A 23,393-nucleotide genomic window follows, 5' to 3' on the forward strand; every position below is an offset into this window, starting at 1 on the left:
GTTCCACCTCATCTCTAGAACTCTCTCCATAGATCAGTTCACCAAATCTGATGATGCTTCGAGATCAGATAAAAACTGATTTTCTTTGCCTTGGCTTTTGATGGATTTCCTGAAGCCTTTTCAATGGCCACAGCACGGTTGTTGCTTTATGTTTTAAAGTTATCCACCCAGCAACATTTTTACTAGCCCAGCTACTCAGCGTGTACCAAGGTGAGCTTTGTGACACATGGACAACCTGAAAGAAGTCCTGTACCACCTACTTTCTACTACTTTGCAAAGGTTTCCCACAGCCTGTTAGTCCTGGAGGTAATCCTTACTCACAACAGGAGAGGAGGCTGTTATAGTTCAGAATCACGACAAAGTAGCTTTTTGAAATCCTTTCCTCCCGCAAATTCAAAAGTGATACGGTGAAGCGCAACACAGCACAGAGAGCAGAATAGCACTGAAAAGGCACACGTTGGTCACTCAATTTATTTTTCTTCTGGGGGAAATAAAGATGGTTACAAATGATTAGGTGCCGGTATAGGATTGTGCTTCAAACACAAGTTCTGGTACCATTGTAAAGTTCAATGCAAAAAAGCTTATTTTTTATTCAAAGACATTTTATTTTGCCACAGGGAATGTGCATGCACATATTTTCAAGCTTTTGCTCTGTGCTCAGACAAAGGTTTTCCCCACCATTTCTATTTCCTTCCTGAAAGCTGAAGTTTGGGGCATCAGAAACTATATCCAGAGTTTCTATTATTATTTTTAATATATATATGTATATATAGCATTAATTTTGGGAAAAAAGAACACTTTAGAAAAATCTTTAGAGATGGGTTTACTGCAAAGTAAGAAAATGTAAGCGATCTTTAACTTACAATAGAAGATGCAATACATTCCTAAGATACATAAATATTATCAACTAGCAGTTATTAAAATAAAAGGACAGTAAACTAAAAAAAGGATATTAAATAAATTAAAAGGCTACCCAATACAGAAAGCAGAAACAAACTAGTTAAGCAAAGGAAACATAGTAAATTGTTCCCAATCGGAATACTGTAACTGGTTGGAGTGGGGGTGGGGGAGATAAATATTTTCCCAACACATTCAATTTGGAGTGTCTCAGATTTAAGTTTGTTGCTTTTTATGGCAAACAGAAGCCATTTTTCCTTTTAACTAAAGCATTGCTCTTTGTCATCAAGGCATCTACATAAGACATTAGATTAGGAAAATCTCAGAACCTGCTATGGAATTTTTAACTTCAGATCCACATATGGACTGAGAAAGGAAGTGTTTTTCTTCTTTTTTTCTTTTTCTTTCTTTTTTTAAACAAAGGTACACATTATTAAGGTTGTGCTCAATTCCCTCTTCTTTTTCTGGTTGCTCAAAATACAATGAGCAAAAAACAGCACATTTTAAAGATGAGATATGGAAGATTCTTGTGAGTAAATTCGCCAACACTGCCACTTTTCTCCCTTTGTTTTAATACTTCAAAAAATTCATGGAAGAATCCATTATTTCTGTTCTGATCCCAGGGGGTGGGGGGTTAAGTGAATCATTTGCATTCGAGTGCTGCTGGAAGAACCCAAGTAACCAAACGAACAGTGGGATTGGGTGTGCAATAGGGAAGTTTTCAGTTTTCTTTTTAAAAAGTTTGACTATCAGGGGAAAAAATATTTCAAGTTGTCAGAACCAGGGAAGTCACAATACTCAGCCACTGATGCTTGTTCAGAAAGGCAAGAATTGATCACAGTTTTGTTCAGAAAAAAAGCCCAAAAGGTCCTTGTAAGAAAACGATGGTCTCTAAAATATACCCTTGTGCGGTCTTTTTAAAAAAATCAACTATCAAAATGTTTTCCCAAACAAAAAATAAATTAGGGCAATTCTTTTTTAAAAAATGCAACAGGTAGGATTTTTTTCCAGCATAGCTGGATATTAAGCTGTCCTCAAGGAACCATTAGCAATGCTGGTCTTGCCAAAATTCGGTTCATTCTTTTGAAGCCAAAGTTCAGCCAACTGCTGCGTAGACCCATAAGTTGATGCTTTAGACCCCAAACACATTTTATACTGTTTTGGATCAAGATTAGGGTCACAGAAGACAGGGTGATGTACATGGACTACTCCAATCTCTTGGCTTCGGAAAGTCTTTAGGCCAGCCTGAATAACTTTGTTGAACAAGTCCACATCCTCGAGACCCCAGCCCTGGATAGAAACATCAAAACCACCTGCTTGAATGAGATCACCTTTGTAAATACAGGCAATCCCAAAGCCATAGTTCCTCCAGAAGCCAGTTTTCTGAGTGAAGGCAAAATGATTATCACTCGAAACTTTCCCACTATAGACAATCTTTGGATCGTATTGGCTAAAGATAATTGGAAAATATATCTGTTGCCCCAGTACTGTGTTGGCTCTACACCGCTGGAGAAACTCAGCTGTAAACACCAAGTCAACATCACAGAAGAAGAGCAAAGATTCATTGTTAAACTGAGAGGATCCAACTTCTAAGGCAAGAGCACGGGAGAATTCACCAGATACTGGCAAGATCTGCATGTCTGCCTTAGGGTATTTCAGGCGATAATCTCTCATGAGTTCAACCTGCCTTGCCTTGTCAGGGTTGGAGTCTGAGTTGAAAAGCAGGACGACCAATCTGACATTCTGATTCGGAATGAGGCAGGTCTTTTCAAAGTTCACCATAAAGCGTGCAAACATATCAAAGCGTCCGGAGAGGGGAATCAAGATATTGATCTTTTCATCTTTGGGTTCCTTCTTCTCGGCTTTTGACTTACTTAGCTGGAATGGAACAAACATCTTCAGGGAATTGGAGAGGAAGGACAAGGACCCTGAATCCTGGTTGATTTTATTGGCCAACTCTTTGGCATCCATCTCTTCATCCTCCATAAACTGGACTTTGCTAAAGGTCTGCTGCAAGTATGCATGCCTTCGGACAGGAACAGTCATTTTCTTTCCCTTGTGCTTCTTGTACAAAAGTAGTAAGTCAAGAACATACTCTGCCCCGTACATTGGATTGACCCTGCGATAGCCGTATTGTATCTCCTTGAAGTCAATGATCCGTCCTCTGGTCTTGGCATTTGCGTTGATCATTTCCATAACTTGCATGACAATGTCGTCCAATGCCTCACGCTGAGAGGAGTCCATGCCGCGACGAGGTGGCTGTCCATCTGCAGCAGAATAAAGATACTTCCCTGTGAGGAATTCCCACTCCAAAACTTCCTCACGCTGGTGGGGCTGAAACCGCATGAAAGAAGGTGCAATGCCCAGCTGAAGATCATCCTTGTAGACTTCAGTATTGCTGTATTTGCTCATGAGGACAATTTCTCGGTGCAGTTGGATGGTCCGATAACGTAGCTCTGCTATTTTACGGCTCAACATGTAGCTGTGGAGCCTGTATTGGTAAGGGGGGCTCTTGTTCGGGTGCAAGGTGATTGCTCGGTGAATTTTGCTATTACGGAGGTCTTTGATGTAACCTTTTTTGTTCTGTTCATAATTTTCATAAAACAGCTGCTGCATCTAAGGGAAAAAGAAAGGGAGAATTGTCACTACACAAGACAGAATATTTATTTATTTCTATGTCACCTAACAGCCAAAAGAATAAAGAGTGCATCACCCCATATATTACTTACATGAATAGAAGAGCTTTCTGAATAAGCTCTTCCGTGCCTTTTGGCATGGGTTTTACCAATATCAGCTACTACTCAAAAGGAATTAAAAAAGATTATGGATTATAGACCAGTGGAAAATGCAAACATCTACTATAATCTGGAGGTTATTTTGGCCTGTTCTAACGATAGCACAGCATCTGTCTTCCCAGTCTAATGTACAAGAACCTAATTATACAATAGCTCCACACAAAAATTAAAAATAGATTTCTGTTTGCTTACAAAAGAAAAAATAGTGGAAAAGCAAAAAGCAACTCTGACCCTCAAGCGTGCTCCTGGAGAAGAACGCATGCCAGTCAAACCATTTCTGTGTTCCCTGCTTCTCTACTGCAGGGGGGCCCCCAGATCTTTAGTGAGGCCCCGCCATCCCTGCACCACATAAATTCCATGATGAGAGGGTAGCAACCATTGCCCTTTCCTGATCTTAAGCACAAGACATGGGTAAATGTTTTCAGCCATGAGACCCTTGGTAGCCCCCATATATCCTTGCCTTGGACCTACTGGAAGTCTTGAACTCACCATGTATGAATGCTGGTGACAACCCCCACTGGCAAGGAAGGGATTGGGAATGGGTAGGCCATGATTCCTGGCATGCTTCTGAGGGTCAGGGTGGTACTGACTCCTTGGATGGGGAATGTGATGTGGCTGGAAAGCCAGGAATGTGGGACTCAAGGTGGAGGAGAGAGAGGGTATTTCAGGGCTGCTGTCTCAAGCAGGCCGTGGTAACAGACAAGAGCTGGAAGTGCTGGGGACAGGATACTAGGGAGAGGAAGAAGAGGACCCTGGTCCAGTCCATGAACCCATGACACAGTGTCAGGCTAGAAGGGCTACTAAATTAGAGGGCCTGCGCAGATCTGGGAACCTAGCCCTTCTCCAGAGGGACATGCCCAAAGGGTGGAGCCTGGTGATGCGAAATGGAGAGTTTTTGGAAGTGGTTTCTAGACACATGGGGTCTCATCTTCCTGTAGCTACAGACTGGGGTGGTTCAATACACACTCTGCAGGCTGCATGCGGCCACTGAGGCTTCCTGTGCAGCCCTCCTGCCACTTGGAGCCCACCAGTCTGGATCCCAGCAATGGCACAGGCATGATGGCGGCGTGCTCTCCCAAGGGTGCCAGCCCATCCCACTCTGCTCTGGAGGCTCCTCCGTGTCGACAGGACTGGGCAGAGTTCACCAGCTCAGGTGCAAAAGGCTCAGCACACTGATTCCAAGACGGAAGGCTGGCCGAGAGGGACCACATGGGAGGGCTGCTGGGTGCGAGAAATGGGGAAGAAGGCGATGGGCTACCCCAGGGAAGCGATCCTTGTGCCGGGGCGGTGGCCAGAGAAGGAACTGCCTACGATCTCTGGAGGTCACAGGCCCGGACAATGTTCTTTTTCATTCAATGAGCCCTAAATGATCTTGCAATTAAGCAGCTGATCCCTGACCCCTCCAGCAAGTTTATATTAAATTAAATAAATACATTGTGAACACTTTGATTCACAATATGGAAGTATAATTTGCTGTGTGGCGCCCAGGTTCCACGTCAAAGTCCTCCTGCAGGCTGTGAGGTACAAAAAGTTGGACTGCCCTGCTATCGACGGTTAGCTGTGAATCGGAAATAAAGAACTATGTGATGAAGAGACTAACTGCAGTTTGAAACAGGTAAGGGGAAACCTGGTTCCTGACAAAACAGGTCCAAAGCTACAACCACTGGCCGGCCAAAGGTATAGGCACAGCTGGCTGAAAATGCCAGTGTATGCAAACTTTAATGCAAGAGTGTCTTGTTTTGTTCTGATGAAGCTCACAGTCTCACTAAAACTGGGAGTAGGAAACTTCTGGCTTCCAGTTGATGTTGGTCTCCAACACCTATCAGCTAGCACCGTGGCTAATCATCAGGAATGAATGGAGTTGTAGTCTAGAATTATCTGGAGGACCGCACTCACCTCCACCCCGGAAATATTAGTGGACTGAAAGAGTTGAATTTGTTAAAGCAGACAAGGATAAATTATACGCCAAAACATCTGGAGGGCCCAAAATATCTCAATCCTACATTAAAAGTTCCTCCAGTTCCACCTCTCCCGCAAAGGAGGCTCTTTGGTGTGTCTCTGCATGATTCCATGCTCTGACATCGGCTCCTTCAATTGATCTCTGTTGTGTGCGTGGGGGGGGGGGGTCTCAAGGATCTGCATCTGCCTTGAGGTGATTTGCCATTCAAACATTCTAAAGAAAGGGATGCACTAGCATTGCCCTGCCTCATGGAGGCTCCGTGTTCTCACTTTGCCTCTTTCCAAACCAGGAGGCATGTCTAGCATAGCAACTCATACAAGGCAGGGAGGCTTCTTTGCAGTAAGGGTCCACGGCTCAGCAGAGGAGTTCCTGCTTTGCATGCAGACTGTTGTGGAATTTACAGGCGAAAGAAGCAGGAAGGCAGTGATGGGAAAGACCTGGGCCTCAGACTTTTCTCCCTGGCTCCATAATTAGCACTGAGCCAACAGTCCAGTCCAGTCTTCTCTTTTACATGAAAAGTAATTTTTTAGAGGCTACTGCTAAAGTTCAATAGCTAACATTTAGAATTACTAACATATGAAAAGGTGTGGTTCCAATTTTAATTCAGGACAAAACCTCTCCGTTATCAGAAATGTGGGGAATACCAGCTGAACATTTAAGGTGGCTTTTCCTGATGGATCTTTAGATCGCAACAGGACCTAGTAGGCTGTAAAGAGAGGAAAGAGCAGTCTTGCTTGAGGTGATCTCAAATACCAAGCCACCAAAATAGCTGCATTCTACCTTCTGTTCAACCATGTATCAAGTGCTTTTCACTGGTTTCAGAAAACGGCAAAGGGAAGTGCAGGCATCTCAAAGCCATACAATATTGATGGGAGGAGATAGAAATTGGGGATCAAGTTAAGCCTGGTGGACATAAATATTTATGGCTAAACTAATTTAAACACCTGCTAAGCCACAGCCCACTAGCTCCCCAAGACAGGTTGAAATTATGCAAAGCGCTTTAAATAAAATATCAGCTGCCTACCTGCCAGCTATGGTTGCTAGGAAGTGCTTTTAAGTGCATCTTAGCAGTGGGTAGCATGGGTGGGGGGGGGCGCGAATGGGGGAGAATTTGCTGTACAAGGCACCTAAAACTTCAACAGAAAGAAGATTGGTTGGCTGAACCAAACAAGGCCTTTTTGGTTGTGGTACCTTGTTAAGTCTCTCCCCAGGGAAGCTTGCCTGGTGCCTACACTGTCTCTTCGACACCAGGCAAAGACCTTTCCAGAGATTTTAACATTCTGGTTTATTTTTCTCTTGCTGGGATTGTTTTAGTGCAACCCTACTGGGTTTTTTTTAGTTATTGTAAACTGTGCTGAAATTCAACACAGAAAACTTGTTAAACGTTTAAAATGTTTTTTCTTTTCATTTTTGCTGCTTGGTGATTTTTGCTGCATGTTTTAAGTTCATCAATTTTATGATACCCCTATTTAGAGTGCAAGCTACCTTGCTGGTCTCATACTGGAACGGAGAGGCAGGATATAAAGGGGACAATGAACGGGGAGAGGTGGACCTCAGAATAAAGCACAGCCCCTGCTTCCTTTTGCCATTTCAAGCAACCACCTGACCATCATGGTCACAACGCACATAAGGGAGGGCATCGTCCTGTATATTCCTGTGGTTACAACTTTTAGCTGCCTTGCACCTGCCACCACCCAAATGCCACCTCCAACTGGAAGGAGAAAATGCCGATGGAAGTATAAGTGTTCGAGGAACCTTGATAACCGTCACCAAGCTGTGGAGAACAGCATATGAATCTAATTGGTAAGTCTGTAATTTTCCAGGAAGTCTGGAGATACCAGGATTTATTTATTTTTGGCTGAGATACGCATACCCAAGACGACTGCTTCACTTCCCTCCTCTCCCTCTGCTGTCTCCCTTGTGTAGATGTTAGACTGTACACTCCGCAGGGCCAAGGCCTGCCCTTTCATACTTGGCAATGCATCGTCTGCACTGATGGCAGCTGCCAGTCAAATCAGTGAATGCAGCAGCCCCCAAAGCCAAGCGGCTACAGGGGAAGAAATGAAGAATTCCGCATGGTGGGATGAGCTGGAGTCAATTAATTACATGCCCATCCGCACTCTTTCCTTATTTTACAAGTGGCATTATGGACCACAGCATTTGATTTTAGAATAAGGTTTATAATCAGAGGCAATTTATGGTTTGCGAAAGACAGACAGAAAGAAAGGAAAGAAGGGGGGGTGGGACAGACACATATACCCACAGTACAAAATCAAATCCATGCAGCCCTGGAGCCCTGCCTCCAACAAGCAGTGAACAGAATGTACAAACTGTCCAGACAGGAAATTAAGAGACTTGATGATTACACAACTGCATTCTAACAAGCCACTGATAGATGGGATTAGATGTTATGAAATGCAGGATTAAGATGGTAGATACAGGCCAGCTCCAAATGCTCATTTTTATGAATGGCAGCTGTCAACTGTTGAGCAGGACCACATGGGGAAAATGAACCAGTGGCCTTCCTTTCAGGCCTTGCTCACTCTTTCCATGCATGCACTTCAAGAGAACGTGGAGAAAGACTAGGAAGGGTGGTAATGAATGAAGGAGTCCCCTCACTGCATTGACAGCAAGAAGTCTGAAACACATCCAACCAGCCAGAGGACCAACGAACCATTTTCAGCATACGAAACAGGTAACAAATCCACCTGAAAAATAGTGATTGCAGTCCCCAGAGAACAGCTACAAGATTGTGAGCAAATGCTGCTCTTTCAGAATTTTCTATAGCCTTGAAAAATCTTAGTACACTGGAAAATGTGCTAAAAGCAACGTGTGCCAAATGAGTGCATGTTTAGTTAGAAATGAAATCCTATTGAATTCAACTACTACTTACACCCAAGGGAGGTCTATGGGACTGCAGCCTGAAGTGCTGTACCCAGGCAGGAATTGACCCTGATGCGGTGGCAAGAAAACCTGGATTCTGCCACCTAGGCAAATCAAATCACAATTGAACAAAATCTCCTTTTTTGCTCCATTTATTCTGGAACGTTTACTACTGTGCAAAGCATAATCCACTAGTCATAGGCATACAGGGCAAAAAAAATCTTTAAGTCAAGCACTATAAATCCTATCCTACTACACCACTGATATTTCCATGCATGTTTAAATCAATTTGGACTAGAACCTTGCTTTTTCCTTTACATGAAACTTAATGTCATAAGAAGATAAGAGCAAATTAGAGAGAAGGTCAATCAAGGGCAGTATTCTGTTTCCACAGCAGCTAAACAGATGCTTACGGGGAACCCCCAAGCAAGGTGTAATGCCAACAGTACCCCCTGCTCAGGTTCCCCGGCAACCAGTATTCCAAAGGATTTTGTTTCCAAAGCCATCATCCCTAGTGGCTACTGATTACCACTGCTGCATTTTTGTGGCTGCAAAAGGGCAATGGCCTTTTCTACCACACATATAAACAACTCGGCTCATCAGCTGGGCAGTGAGGCACAGGCCACTGTTTCCTGACTGGAACTGCTGGGAGAGCGGCTTTAACTCCCACACCACCGCTCCTGTGATCTTGATCGGGGTGAGCTCTATGGCCCCGTGTCTAAACGGAGCATTTTAAAAGAATCCCTGTTTTGTTTTGTTTCCTGAAACGGACAAAAGCAGTGAAGACACAAATGTGGGGTTTATTGAATCCCACAAGCGCCACTTTTGGCCACTGCAGGTCCACCAGAAAAAAACCTTCCACAATGCGAGATGCACATATCTTTGCAGACAGGGACACACAAACGGACTGGTTACTGGAACCCTCTAAGCACAACATGTTTTCCAGGAATAGGCCTCTGTAAATTACACATTTAAAGAACATGCAGTCAGTCATTAGCCAGCAGAACTCATGGTTCACTGCAGAGTCCAGAAGGCACACAAATGCAGCGGCCATCTACTCCTTGTAGTCAGTGGTGCAGTTTTCAAACTTTCTCCTTTCTTGATCCATCTGCCAAGAAATGTCTGTGTAGAGGCTTCTGGTAAGTATCCAGGGTAGATTCTTAAGTTTTGCAGCAAACTGAAATGGATTATTGGCTTTGCTGTTATCCCAGCTAATCTGACCAAGAACATACTCATCTCCCGGGGTACAAAGATGCACCAAGTCAGCACTTGTATGGAGACACAGAAAAAGAAGAGAGCTCCCACACTTCCTAGCTCAGAGATTGGCAACCTGGAAAGTTTCTGATATTTTGGACTACAACTCCCAGAATTCTGACCAATGGCCAGGCAGTCTGGTGATGATGGGAGTTCTAGTCTGAAATATCTGGAAGGTGCCAGGTTGTAGACTGCCTGGCCTAGCTAACTGGCAGCGTTTCCCTGCCTTATGCTCCCTTAATTACAGCACATGGAACAGATCCCTCTGTCATGTTCTTTCTTTAGAGTAATAGCAGGTGGCATCAACGGAATATGATCAAACCTTCCTTTCCCGCTGGTGTCAAGAGAAGTTTGTGCTCTCTTTTTAACCTGTTCCATTGTTTATATTTCTGTTATTTATTCTATAAATGGGTTACAGAATGAAACCAATGAAGTCTATAATCGTCATAACCAAGACAGAGGCATGCTGCACCTTAAAGAGTAACAGATTTATTACAGCATAAGCAAGTGTGTGCAAACATTCGTGCCATAAGAAACGAGCCCAACCCTGCCTTTAAGGTGCCTCTTTCTTCTTGACAGACTAAAGCTGTTGCCCCCAGACACCTGTACTCTAGAAGACACCACAAATAACAGCTGAACACACAGCACAGCAAGGTATCTTGGTAAGCATGCTATCCAAGCAAGAACTAATAATAGGGGAAAATACCACTCAAAACTAAAGGGCGGCAGAACCAAAATTGTTAGTCTCAGCAAAAGGTCTGCCAGGGGGAGCCAGGCAAGCCAGTGGGAACAAACCCTGCGCTGGACATGCCCTTTCCTTGCCAATCACACATCGGTGGCAGCGGAACTTGACGCCGAGGACTCCCTCAGGCAGTCAGTCCTTAAGAGACGCGAGGCCTGTCAGACCATATAATGCATCCTTCTCCAACCCAGATGTGTTGGACAACAACACCCATCTTTCCCCAATTAGGAGTGATAGTCCAATGTAGCGAGAGAACACCAGACTAGGTTGGAGAAGGCTCATAATCAAGACAATGCACAGCACATTGAATGAGGCCCAGTGTCAGGATCTGGGCTGTTCTGGTGGCCAGAACCAGAACAACCAGCACCACTGTCTTTGCAGTGGAGCGCTCATTCTACTGATCAGTATCAGCTGGGAGCCCTGAAGGAACAGCTATGTAAGAGCCAGCTCTTCCTGTAGTGCCTACATCCTCCCTGGCCTTTTCTGGTTCTCCCACCTTCCCTGTCTCCTGCCCTGCCAGGCTGCCTCAGCACAGAGGCCCTCTTGTTTGCTGCTGTGCCTGCACCTTGCCTGACTGTTCCCGCCCTTCCATGTTGCCTTGCTTTTGCACCCTTTGCCTAACCTGCACCTTGCCTTGTCTGCGTATCCCACCTTGTAAAGCTGCCCCAGTAACATAGGGTTTCCCGTGAGCTGTGGTTCAGCTCCCGCATCTTGCCTGGCCCCGGCTGCATCTGGCTCGTGTTGTTCCTTTGCTGTGCATTCTCTGTGTGTCTCTGCCCTGTTATCCTCTCGAAGGTACCTGCACCTCTGTTTGTCCTCCTGCCTCTTGACCCTTAGCTTGTTCCTGACCATGTCCTTGTTCTGCCCTCATGCATTCTCCTGGTTCCTGACCTTGGCTGTGCCATGACCATGACCATGACTTGGCCTTGCCATCAAATCCAGTGTATGGACCCTGTCTTTCCTGAAGTTCTGTTGCCTGATCCTGGTGTCTGTCTTGCTCTTGTCTTGTCTCTGGCTGCCCATGTCCCAACCACAGACCTTGACACACAGAAATGAACCAAAGCCAGTGTGTACCAGACAGTGGCCCTTAAAAACCATCTGGCCACACCATTCTGCATCATGCATAGTTCCAAACTCTCCAGAAGTAGCCTCTCATAGAACATATTACCACTATCCAGTCTTGGCAGCCTGACAATGGCCAGGCCTCCCTTCCCTGGAAGCTGGTAAAAAGCCACCACTGCAGAAATGGAGCTTTAAACACTAGCTAACCAGTGAGAAGCTGTTTTGCCCAGTTTCACTGGATTAAGTCTTTGTTGATTAGGACAAAGGCAAGTGAGAGACAGGTGTCACCAGCATATGGATGTTACCGTAACCCAAGCCTCTGGACAACCAGCCCCTAAGGTCTTAAGTGATGGAAACAATGGAGGTCTGAGGCACCCTGAAAGTTAGAGGTCATGGGCTTGCAGGTAGGACAGAAAGTGCCCCAATCCCATCCTGATGGCCATGTATTACCTCCAGTATCAAAGGCAGCATGCCTGTGTATGCTGCAGAACGAGGCTGCACAGGTGATGATGTACGCAGGCATACTGTCCCTGATCCTGGAGGGAGCAAGCAGGAGACCATCAGGACTATCACCTTCGTCATCACTGCACCTCTCTTGTCTTGCAAGGAATCCAAGGTGACTAATAACTATAGATAACCTTCTCCTCCATGAATTACTCTAATTCCCTTTGGAAACGGTCCAAATTGATGGCCATTATTACATCTTCTGGAATTAAAGTCCACCCTTGAAGTATGCACTGCAGGAAGAGGTGCGTTGTTTTCTTTAGCCAGGCAGCTTCATGGGATGACCCTGCTGGGTTCTAGCATTATGGCAGAGGGAGAAGAAGGCCTCCCTCTCCAATTCTCCTCACCAGGCATAATTTTGTACACTTCTGTCTCAGTCACCTTTCAACTAAGCAGCCCTGGACATGGTAACCTTTCCTCATAGAGGAGCTGCTCCAGCAACTGGATCATTTTGGTTGCCCTTTCTGAATTTGACCATATCTTTTTCAAAAGCACGATTTTAAGCTTACTGTCAACCTGCTTCAGCCTCAATAACTATTCTTTTTTCTCACTGAGATCCTTCTCCTCACAATACCATCACTGCAAAGTGAATACCGTCACTGCAAGAGCCATGGGCTCAAGTCCAGAAAGCTTTACAGAAAAGAGTTTGAGTTATAGTCATTTCCAGCAAAAAAAACTTTTGCAACCTTTTCTCTCCCCATCTCCCTGCCATTTCAATGCATCAGAAAAAACACAGCTTGAGAGCAGAAATGAAGCTAGTTTATACAGAAATGAGCAAACAGTCAAAGAGAAGCCCCATAAGCACAGCTCCATGTTTTACCTCCTTAACCTAAAAGGACCGTTCCCTAAACCAGCTCTGGAGGAACTGTCTTTTGGGATACATTTTGCAACCGCCTCTCTGGCCCAATTTATTTTGAATTGCAAGACATACCTTTACCTAAATTAGGCATACAAGTAAAATAGCAGCTGTGAACATGTTTTCTTAGCCCATGTGCCCATTCATACCTATTTTAGTGGCATGTTAGCAAGCTGAAAGAAAAATTACCTTCCTTGCTTGATTGCCTAGCAAAGACTAATACGTTCTTTTTATTTCTGTTCGCGTTTCTGTCCTCACCGCAATGCTACTTTGTTCACCCATGTGTGGAAAAACAAAGGCTAACAGTCAAGAGGTCCCGCTGAAATGCAGAAGAAACCTGCCCCACCCCCAACCCTGCAATTTGGGTGCTTTTGGGAAGAAACTGGCTCTGAACCTGGTCCATTGGTTCCAAATCACAGTCCATTTGTTCTCTGTCAGAACTCAAGGAGAGCTGTCGGGAACTAACCCAGCCCCTCTCTGTGGCTGTGGTCACAAACAGGAAGTGTGGGGCAGAAAGCCTCAAGAGCAGCCTGGCTGGGCTAGGCCAAGGTTTTTGGCGTCCAGTAAGACCCGTTTTCCACAGTAGCCAAATAATTGCCCTGAGAAGTCCGTAAGCTGGCTAAGAGGGCAACAGCTGTCTCCCACGCTCATTCCCAAGCAACTGACACTCCCAGGCCAAGCACCTCTGCCCCTGAATGTGTTGGCTACAGCGCCACGGATTTTTCTAGTACCCTTTAAAAGCTACCCAATTTGGTGGGCATCACTGTGACCTGTGACAGCAAATTCCATGAGTGGTGTGAAAAGTGCTTGCTTTTGGCTGTCCTGCATCTTTCAGTTTCACAGCTTGATCTTGGGCTCTAGTATTATGAGTGAGCCCAGAAAATCTCTCCATCCAGTGTCTTCCCAGCAAATGCAGCTTTATGCAGGTCTGTAGCGTCCCTTGCCCTTTACTCACCTTTTCCTTCTAAACTAAAAAGCCCCAAACATAGATTCCAATCTTTCCTCAAAGGGGAATTGCTCGAGGTCATGAGAAAATGAGGTGAAAGGCAGTGGGAAAATCAGGTGGAAAGCCATGAATCGGCATTAAAAATCCTATGTGTGAAACATCCCAGGGAAAAACTGCCCAAAGCCATGTGCAATAAAATATAGAGAACCGGAAAGGGGGGGAAATCCAGCATCAGCAACACACCACCCAGAAGGAGCCAGTTCATCAGTCTGAGAGATGAGAAGGAAAGCAAGGCTAAAAGGATTACATACCCTCCCCTCCCCATTCCTTGTGTGCTTAGAGTGCAAACATGCAGGAAGGGACTGTCTTGTTCAACTGATCATATGTAATTACTCTGGGAGTCTTTTTGACTGAGGAGCAACATAAAGATACTTCAAATAAATATAAAACAATTCAGTCAGTCAAATACAAAGGCAGGTACTGGCTTACCTCAAGAAAGCAACATTTTCACTTGCCCTGCAATGTGGCAGTCCTAGCATTTTTATGCTGCGTTCAAAATATTGGGAGAACTAATTGACAGAAAGCTTTGGAAAGATTCATTATGCACATTATGGATTTAGACTATGGGCAAACTATAGAACTATTTTTATATATTGTTTGGAGGAGCAACCAATTAAATGAACATAAATTTTGGCACCTTGTGTTTGGAAATAGTGAACTGTACTTAGCCAAATATACAACTTTAATATTATACTATAAATTGGTGGTTTTCTTCTGTGTTTCTGTAAAACAAACAAAAAAGTCCTAGCATTTCCCCCATTGTGGGGACTTGAGCATCATGGGCTTCAGAAATCTGAAAAGGAAGCCAGTTTTCTGAAGAAAAACTTTACACTAAAGCAAACTGAAGGTCATTCAATTCCCAGGGCATTTAAAATCCAGCTGTGAATTGCAAAAGTTGAATAGGCTCCAGTTTAATCTTTCATTTATGTAATTATGCGATTACCACTTTAAGTGACAGTCTTGTCTCGTCCAATGAACAAGCAGGAACGCCTTGGCATTTCCATCCACTGGAAAACTAACTTCTAGACTAAAATAGAGTTTGCATTTGTACATTTGGAAAAATAATACTAAATCCTACAGTGACTTTCAGGAGAGTTTCCACTCATATCTACAAATCAAAATTCTGCCTTCAGATATGAAGAAATTAATTCTTAAGAAACTTCCTTTCTCAAGAATCTGTATCCAGAAAGGTGGAATATTGGTAACAGTAATACATTAATAAGACAGGTTTTACAAAGACAAAGAATGAGAAAACATTATAAACCACACAAGCATACCAAAAAAGGACAATTTTGAAAAAAGGACAATACTGGCCAGCCCACTCCTGCACACAGCTGCAGCACTGTGTTTAAAAAGTTCGGGCAACTTGAAAGCTTGTACCTTACCATAAACTGGTCCAAAAAATATTTCTTCACCTTCTATACCTCAGAACCAAATTAGCCAAGTCCAGCTCCTAAGTACCTAGATAAAGCTCCTCTTCCGTCTGACTTGACAAGAGAGTTCTGGGTAGCCTAAAGACGTGCAGAGTTTGCCCCAAGAAAATTTCATGATTTCATTAAATCATGTGGCTAAATTTCCTGATCTGGTCACATGGAAGCAGGCACAGCAATGCCTATGCCCGGGGTGGGAGAAATACAGCCCTACACTTTTCCGAATGTTGTGTGGCTTGTGTGTGTGGTGTGTGTGACTCACCACCGAAGGCAAGCTGTCTGAGCGCCTAACTCGGCCACATGAAGTGAGTGACAAAGCCACACCCCACTTCCACCAGTGCCGGGTTGGAGCATGTCTTTTAAAGAGACACAGATCAGGGCTGCCAAAACCCATTGTCATGGAGAGCTGCTAGAGAGCAACCACACAAACTCCCTTATTGTGCCAGAAATATGCTGCACCTCCCTCCCACTGAGATGTTGATTTTAGAGCACTGCTTACTTTTGAGTGCACTATAATAGAAAGCGATTGCACATTCCCTGGATGCAGACTGGATGCTGGACTAAAATCACCATTTTTATTTCATGCCAAAACAGTCTGGATTTCATGATGCTTCCAGAAAAACTGCACATTTTAGAAAATCATTTCTTACGTAGTAGAGAATAAAGCAGCAGCATTTCAAAGAATGATGGATGCCTTCTGTTTCTGCCTACTCGCCATTATGATGTGCCTTTGCCAAAACGGTCCCACAACTTCAGCTACAAGAAGCAGGGAAGCACAGCTTGCAATGACAGGGAATCCCAGAGCATGTTGAGACGGGCTTCACAAAGAAGGAGCGGCGAACACGAGAATGTCATTTTCAAAGGGAGCTCTGTGTCCTCTGCACCGTATTTCAAGACTCTGGACAAGCCTGTGGCTCGGTGCCCCTGTGCTTCCTCCTCCTTTCTGTTCATTTGTCTTACGAATGCAAGACTGGAAGCTCCAGACGGTTCCCCAGAGGCCGCTGCAAGTCTCTCTCTGGACACGTGGACTGCATTAAGCCCCCAGCCCTTTTCTCCTGTGTCCAAACCCGGGTGCCCAGCTTAACCATCAGACCTTCCTACCCAGAAGAGACGGCTTGAGACAGTTTGCTCTACTAGGCAGAAAATCAAATGCTGTTCCCTTCCCCACATGGGAGTGAAACTAAGCCACCACTGAAACAAGGAATGGGGAGGTTGCTGTGCTTTACATGGTATCTCCGAATCTGCCTCCTGAGCTAGATGACCTCATTCTGCTACTGGTAAGGATGGCTCTACTTCTGCAGATGAAGTTCACCTCCACACCTTCCATCGACATCTGTCTGATCCATTTTTTTGGCAGCACACGGAACAGTTGAAAGGCTGTTGCCATTTACCTCCAAGCTATCTGTACTCCCCACTCACTCTCAGGAATAGGTGTTGTTTTACTGGGTGCAGTGAAGATACAAAAATACTCTCACCACAGAGGTGAGGTTTGGGTTTTTTTTTTTTTAACTGAGTACAATTAGGTGCGAAAATGTTTGAAATCTAAAGTTGGCACCCCTAGATGGCACCAGTCCCTATGGAGGAAACTTCTTTTCTCCTTTGCAAAGCTCTTTTAGTTCTTCATTTCTGCTGTATTTAATCTGGTGGTGCTGTTTTACTGCCTCTAATTTTAAGGCAATTATTCCAATCATTTTAAAAGTAATGATGGCCTTACTAATACTACTGGACAGTGTCTTGATCTTTTATTTCTTTTCTTTTATTAAGTGAAAGGTCCAATACATTTTTATGGATAAATATATACTGGTTTACTGGACAGGTCATAACAGCGTTTAGGCAGTATAAAAATTCCAATGCCCTGTGCTCGCAGAGGGTCAAACAGTTATATATCATGCGCTATGCATTACATATTAATTTCTCCCCACTTGGTAGCTAAACACGTAGACTACAACACTGGCTGTAAATCTGCTTACAGGAATGGTAAAGTAGGCCAATATAAAATAAAATCCGGCCAGACCAAACACAGATGTTCACAACGTGCTTTTCTCCTCAGATGAGTCACCTGAAGTCTGAGGTTATATCTTTAAAAAAAAAAGTAATTCTGGGGCATATTCTAAGAATGATTCTCTCTGTACAGAAAATTTACTTTGTTTGAACAAAAATGGATGAACAAAGCCCTCTACTCAGCCTCTGCTCCCCCAGACACAGCATTTTCTTCTCTGCTCCTTCTCCTGTTTTAGGAAGCAATACTAGACAAGAAAAAAGAGTTGTAGGGCTTTCCCTCCAGTTTTAAACAGACACAGAATTGCACCTTCAAACTCTTTCCCCTTCACTTTCCCTTCTCTGCTTCCCCAAAAGGATACCTCTTCTCACATACAGCTGGAGATCCTGCACCAACAACCATATTACCACTTGTTGGCAGATAACATGTGGTAAAATCTCTTCAGCACTTGAATATTATGCAAAACAATTCCATAAGGACAACCATTTTAAGCACATATTCCCAGTTTGCTTGTCAATGTTTGGTAGAGTGATGGGGGGGGGGGGGAGAGTGGCAGACATACCCCTGGGTAACTGGGTTGCTTGCATTAGTTTAATGTGAAGGATGTGGTGTGAAAGATGCAATACATTATTATCCTCTTTTCAACACAATCCTAAACAATTCATTCAGATGAAAACCAGGCCAATGGTCCAGCCGGTCCAGCACTTTGCATCACGAGGGCAAGCCAGCTGCCCACAGGATCGCTCAAGCAGGATGGGTGCAAGACCTCTCCCTGCCCAAGCTCCTGAACAACTGGTACAATCCTTCTGCAATCCTCTGTGCACGGTTACTCAAATAAAACAGTCTAAAACAATCTACTTACCCTTGCCAGAAAATGGGTCTTGTGACAATTGACCACACGCAGCTGCCACCAGGCAACCTATTCACTGCTATTTACTTGGACTGGAAGAATGTCTCCAGCAGAGGTGGGAAACTTGTGGCCCTTCACAGCCTTGTTACTTGACTTTCTTGAGCTTCTTGCATTCTGGAATGCAGAAACTGTGACATTCTAGACGTTGCTGGACTCCCAAATCCCATCAGCTCCAGTGTACAGGGCCAGGGGACAAGGAGTCCAGCATCTGGAAGACAAAAGGTTTCCCACTCTTGCTGGAAATGTCAAAAGGAAAATGATCAAGGGACTTTCTGGATGCAAACATGTAGAGGGAGTGCCAGAATACTAATGAACTAGTAAAATTTATACCCTTCTTTTCTCCCTAGAATTATCACTTATATGATATAGTAATCTTACTGCATTGCATTTAGATGTCTCCATTTATTCTCTTGAAAGGAGCTCAAGGCAGTTTGCACAGTATTCCTCCATTCCATTTTATCTAGCATTTTATCTACCTAGCGCCATGTTATCCTCACAGCAACACCCCTGAGGCTGAGCATGAGTGCCGGTCTGAATGTCACCCCATGAGCTTCATAGTTGAGTGGGGACTACAGCCAAGATCTCCCAGTCCCCAGTTCAACCCTCTAACCACCACACTGTCTCTCAGAGGGAGAGGGAGAGACTGTAAACTGTGATGGGTAAAAAATGTTATGAAAAGCTTAAAAAGTAGCTTGAACACCTGTGGATGCTCCTAAAATGCTTTCTGGGATTCAAACATATCTAGAACAGGATATTAAAAGTCTCCCTGAGCTGCTAACAGCAAGCGGCTCAGTGTTGTCAGAACACAAGCTTAACGAAGCTAAGGAAGTAAGCATCAAAACTTAATTTCAAGCACACTGAAAAGGAATCTTGTACAACTTCCAGGAAATCCATTCACTCCTTAAAAGAATACTAATTGCTTGCTTTTACACAGGCAGAAATATGACTATCATGTGATGGCAGCCATTCATGGATGGATGCTGCAGATTTATGCCACGAGCTGGATGATCAGCTTCCAAGCTTAGGGCTGTCCTTCTTGGCTTGCTTGGATGTATGCTAGCCATTAATCAAAGAAGTGCATTTGATCTGATGTGGGGTGTATAAAGCTGCAAAACTAGCAACGTGGAACACAGGTCCGAAGAAGCTGTCTGCTGCCAAGCTAAACTACTGGGCCGTCTGGCTCAGAACATCTACACTGGGCTAGGCATTCCAGGGCCCTCAAGACGTTGCGGATGGCAGCTCTCACGTTGTTACTGAGCCCTGTGCTGCCCGGGGCTGATGGAAGAGGCTATGCAGAGCAGATGGAGAGCATCAAGTTGCCTTCTGCACTGCTGGTCAGTTGCTCTGCACTGACTGGCAGTGGCTCTCTGGAGTTTTAGATACAGGGTGTCTAAAGACTTACCTGGAAATTGTAGCACACAAGAAGTGTGAATTACTGAGCCATCCCCACCTGACCCCTCACCCCCTACTTCATGCAAGATGGTGCTGCAGACTTGTTTCATTTTACACGGTGCTGGAAGAGGCCTTTGCAAATTCCAACTGACAGAATTTCCAACTTTCATCAACAGAAAGATGAACAAGAGTTTCCTAGATCAAATCAACCAGAACTTGCCCTGGAGGCAAACATGGCGAAACCAAGGCTGTTGTACTTCAGGCAGATCTTGAAAAAGGAAGACTCACTGGAGAAGACAATCAGGCTCAGGAAAGGCAGAAGAAGAGGAAGAGCAACTATGAGATGGTTTGATTCCATCAAGCAAGTCACAGTCCTCAGTTTACAAGTGCTGGGCAGGATTAAGGATAAGACATTTTGGAGGGCGTGCACTCATAGGGTTGCCATCAGTTGGAGATGACTTAACAGCACTTAACAACAACAAAGGCATGTTTACACAGAAGTAAATCTGCCATCATAGTTCTAAAATCCCTGGCCTTGATACATCCCAATGTGCAAAGGATCTTTGCAGTTACGCTGCAGATTCCAATAGGGACCTTCTCCTACGGAGATCACAGCTTGGTTGGCAGTGTGGCCTCACACTTTGAACACATCAAATGCAGTCCCATAATTCAAGTGACTGAGGAGCAACCATTGGACGATTGTGCATTTATCTATTTCTTTTCTTACATTTCACTGTTTGACCTCTAGAGTCGCTGTGCCACAAACCAAGATGTGCAATTCAGGGCCTAGAACACTATAACTGACCTTGGGAAAACCAGCTCCCTCTTTCTTTTCAAACACACTGATGGTTTGCTATAGAGAGGAAAGGTTGAAGAGCTACCTTAGCCAGACTGGCCGAAAGTGACATGGATTATTTTTTCCTGTAAGATTGTCACAAAATAACCTGAATGTTTTTCAAATCCTCCCAACGAGGGATAATTTCTTGCAGTTATTTAAATGCCACTTGAACATGGGACTCCGACATGAAACTGCAGTACTGGAATTCAATAGAACATCTGACCCTGTGGAACCTGGACTCAGTGGTGCTCAGGGATGATTTGCTAACTCCAGAATGCAAATGACTCTCTTTATGTTTATTTATATTATTCCCTTTACACTGTTTAAGATGCCAATTCTTACCCACATTTCTTGGGTTTCCTTTTTCCTCTCCATTTCTGCTCATAATCAGTACTTACTGTACTCCCACACAGTCAAGATGAACCTTTTCTTGGGGCCTCTTAAAATACACGGAATGCACAAATGATGCAGCGCTTTGACATTTTTCATTACTGACACCTTCGTCAACCTCAATGGCGCCAGGAGCACAGCGACAAGTGCCACACCCCGAGCCATTCGCTACAGTGACACCCTCCTTCCTACTGCCTCCAAGGAGCTTCCCAGCATCTGTTACAGAACATCACACCCAGAATCCTCTAGATTCCCTTCACAGCACAGAATCCCTTTGCAAACACTGTAGGACTGGCAGTGTTTTAGCTTCAGAATGAAATGGAGCATGTACTGAATAACTCTGCCAGCAGTTGCTGCCATAGGCTCAAATGGAGCACAAAAAATTTTTGAACTGCTGCTCAGAACTTCCCCAAAACCTCAGCAAGCCTTAATAAAGTGCTGGACCTCTAGCTAGTTATAACGGTTTTTTTAAGGATGACATGTTAATTTTGCATGCTGTATAAACACCTCAGAAATATTTCCAATAGCCAATAGAGTTGAATTGAAGTGTTTTATGCAGAATCAATAAAGCAGAGTTACAGATACAGCTCATTAGAATTAAGTTCCACCAAGTTCATTGGGACTCATTCCCTGGTAAGTGCCCTGGACTGCAGCCCTTGTATGTATCTAAGCAAGTTCAAAGTTTACTTAGAAAATACTTTCCTAAGTCTGCACCTTGGAATACTTGCAAATAATTTAAGACATGGACACTCAATAATGTATACGAGTACGTTCTTTACATTGTTTAGTTTTTAAGGTTAAATATGAAAACACTGACCATGCCAAATACACTCATCTTAGCTGCCTGAAGACTTTAACATGTCAGTACATCTGGGGTCACCTTAAAAAATCACAATGTGGATTTTAGGTTTGACTGGTACTACAAGTTTTCCAATGGATGGTGGGCAATAGTTCAGTGACAGAGCCCGGTGTTTTTGCTTTGTTATCTGAGTTAGTTTTTCATCATGCAGCACCCCCAAACCACAGAAAATTTCCAAATTGGTACACTTTGGTCTGGCCTGGCCTGGCCTGGCCAGGAGACTGAGCATAGCTACTAAGAAAACAGCAACAAATGAGTTCACAGTTGAACATCACAACAGCTTTTCTGGGCTAGACTCCATATTCAATTACAGGATCCGGCCTTAGGGAACAACATTTAAAAATGGGTGGTACTAATTCATAATCCTGCCTACAGCCCAAGGTGTCTGAGTGACGGAAGAGGGGGACTCCTATACCAAAATAAGCACTCCGGGACCATCTGGAATCACCATGGACTCAAAATCCTAATTCCATACTTCTCAGAGGAGGGAATAGTGTACGCAACCGCAAAGCAAATGCCACAAATGCACAAGGCTCGTGCAGATGCAACACTGGCTGGTATCTAGACCATGACAACCGACTGCCAACAACACATGGGATTCTGCTGCCCAACCAGACAGGGTTGAAGCCCCTGCCCAGCCTCCTCAAAAATGCAAACATGATGGGAGTCTTGATATTAACCTTGCCAAGTGTCTCCACACTCATTGCAAGGTCTGAATCCTGAAAAACTGAATATATGTCTTCATCCTGATTAAATACTGGTGCAGAGGGAACACAGCCATGGGTGTAGCTAGGATAGGTGCAGAATGCAAAAGACAGGGTAGGTAAAGTAAGGTAAAGGTAAAGGTTTCCCCTTGACATTAAGTGCAGTCATGCCTGACTCTAGGGGGCAGTGCTCATCTCCGTTCCCTAGCCGAGGGAGCCAGCGTTTGTCCACAGACAGTCTCCACGGTCATGTGGCCGGCATGACTAAACACCAAGGTACACGGACGCTGTTACCTGCCCACCAAAGTGGTACCCATTTATCTACCTGCATTTGCATGCTTTCAAATTGCAAGGTTGGCAGGTGCTGGGACAGAGCAACAGAAACTCACCCCATTGTGCAGATTCCAACTGGCGACCTTTCAATCAACCTGCCCAGCAGCACAGCGGTTTAAACCCCTGCGCCATCGTAGGTAGGTGGTGGCAAGTACACCCCACTTCTGATCTCTTAAACAGATTGACAGTGTTACCTGCACCCTGTGATGGTCCATTAAAAATGCATTGGGAATCCTGGCTGGCAACGAGTTTCACTGGAAGAGCCGTGTCCTAGAAGCCTCCTGGCATTATGAGCAAGGAATGACATTTTAAAGCAGACTTTCCCAACCTGGTGCCCTCCAGGTATCACAGGACTGTCACAAGGATAAAATGGAAAGGAGGACTGTGTGAGCCACCTTGCTTTCTGTGTAGGATGGAAAAGGTGGGACATAACTGAAAACATAAAAGCTGCATTTCAAGAAGGAAGCCATTCGGCCATATTCCATTACTAGAGGTAATAGTTTTTTCACACGTGTCGCTTCTGCTTCTAAGGTTCTTCCCTGCAAACACAATACCTTCCTTCCTTGACATGTTACATTA

The 23,393-nt window shown here is 44.4% G+C and overlaps 1 protein-coding gene across 1 annotated transcript in view; it reads right to left on the bottom strand.

The window, feature by feature from the left end:
* Positions 1 to 443: 443 nt before the first annotated feature.
* Positions 444 to 23,393, bottom strand: part of CHSY1 (chondroitin sulfate synthase 1) — an 88,531-nt gene continuing 65,581 nt past the window's right edge. Inside the window, exon 3 of the mRNA XM_044445020.1 lies at positions 444 to 3,513. Within this exon, the coding sequence (XP_044300955.1) occupies positions 1,921 to 3,513 (1,593 nt within the window). The 3' untranslated portion in view covers positions 444 to 1,920. The remainder of the gene's footprint in view (positions 3,514 to 23,393) is intronic.

Source organism: Varanus komodoensis, unplaced genomic scaffold (genome assembly GCF_004798865.1).
Source record: "Varanus komodoensis strain SLA01 unplaced genomic scaffold, ASM479886v1 scaffold46_3, whole genome shotgun sequence".
NCBI lineage: Eukaryota > Metazoa > Chordata > Lepidosauria > Squamata > Varanidae > Varanus > Varanus komodoensis.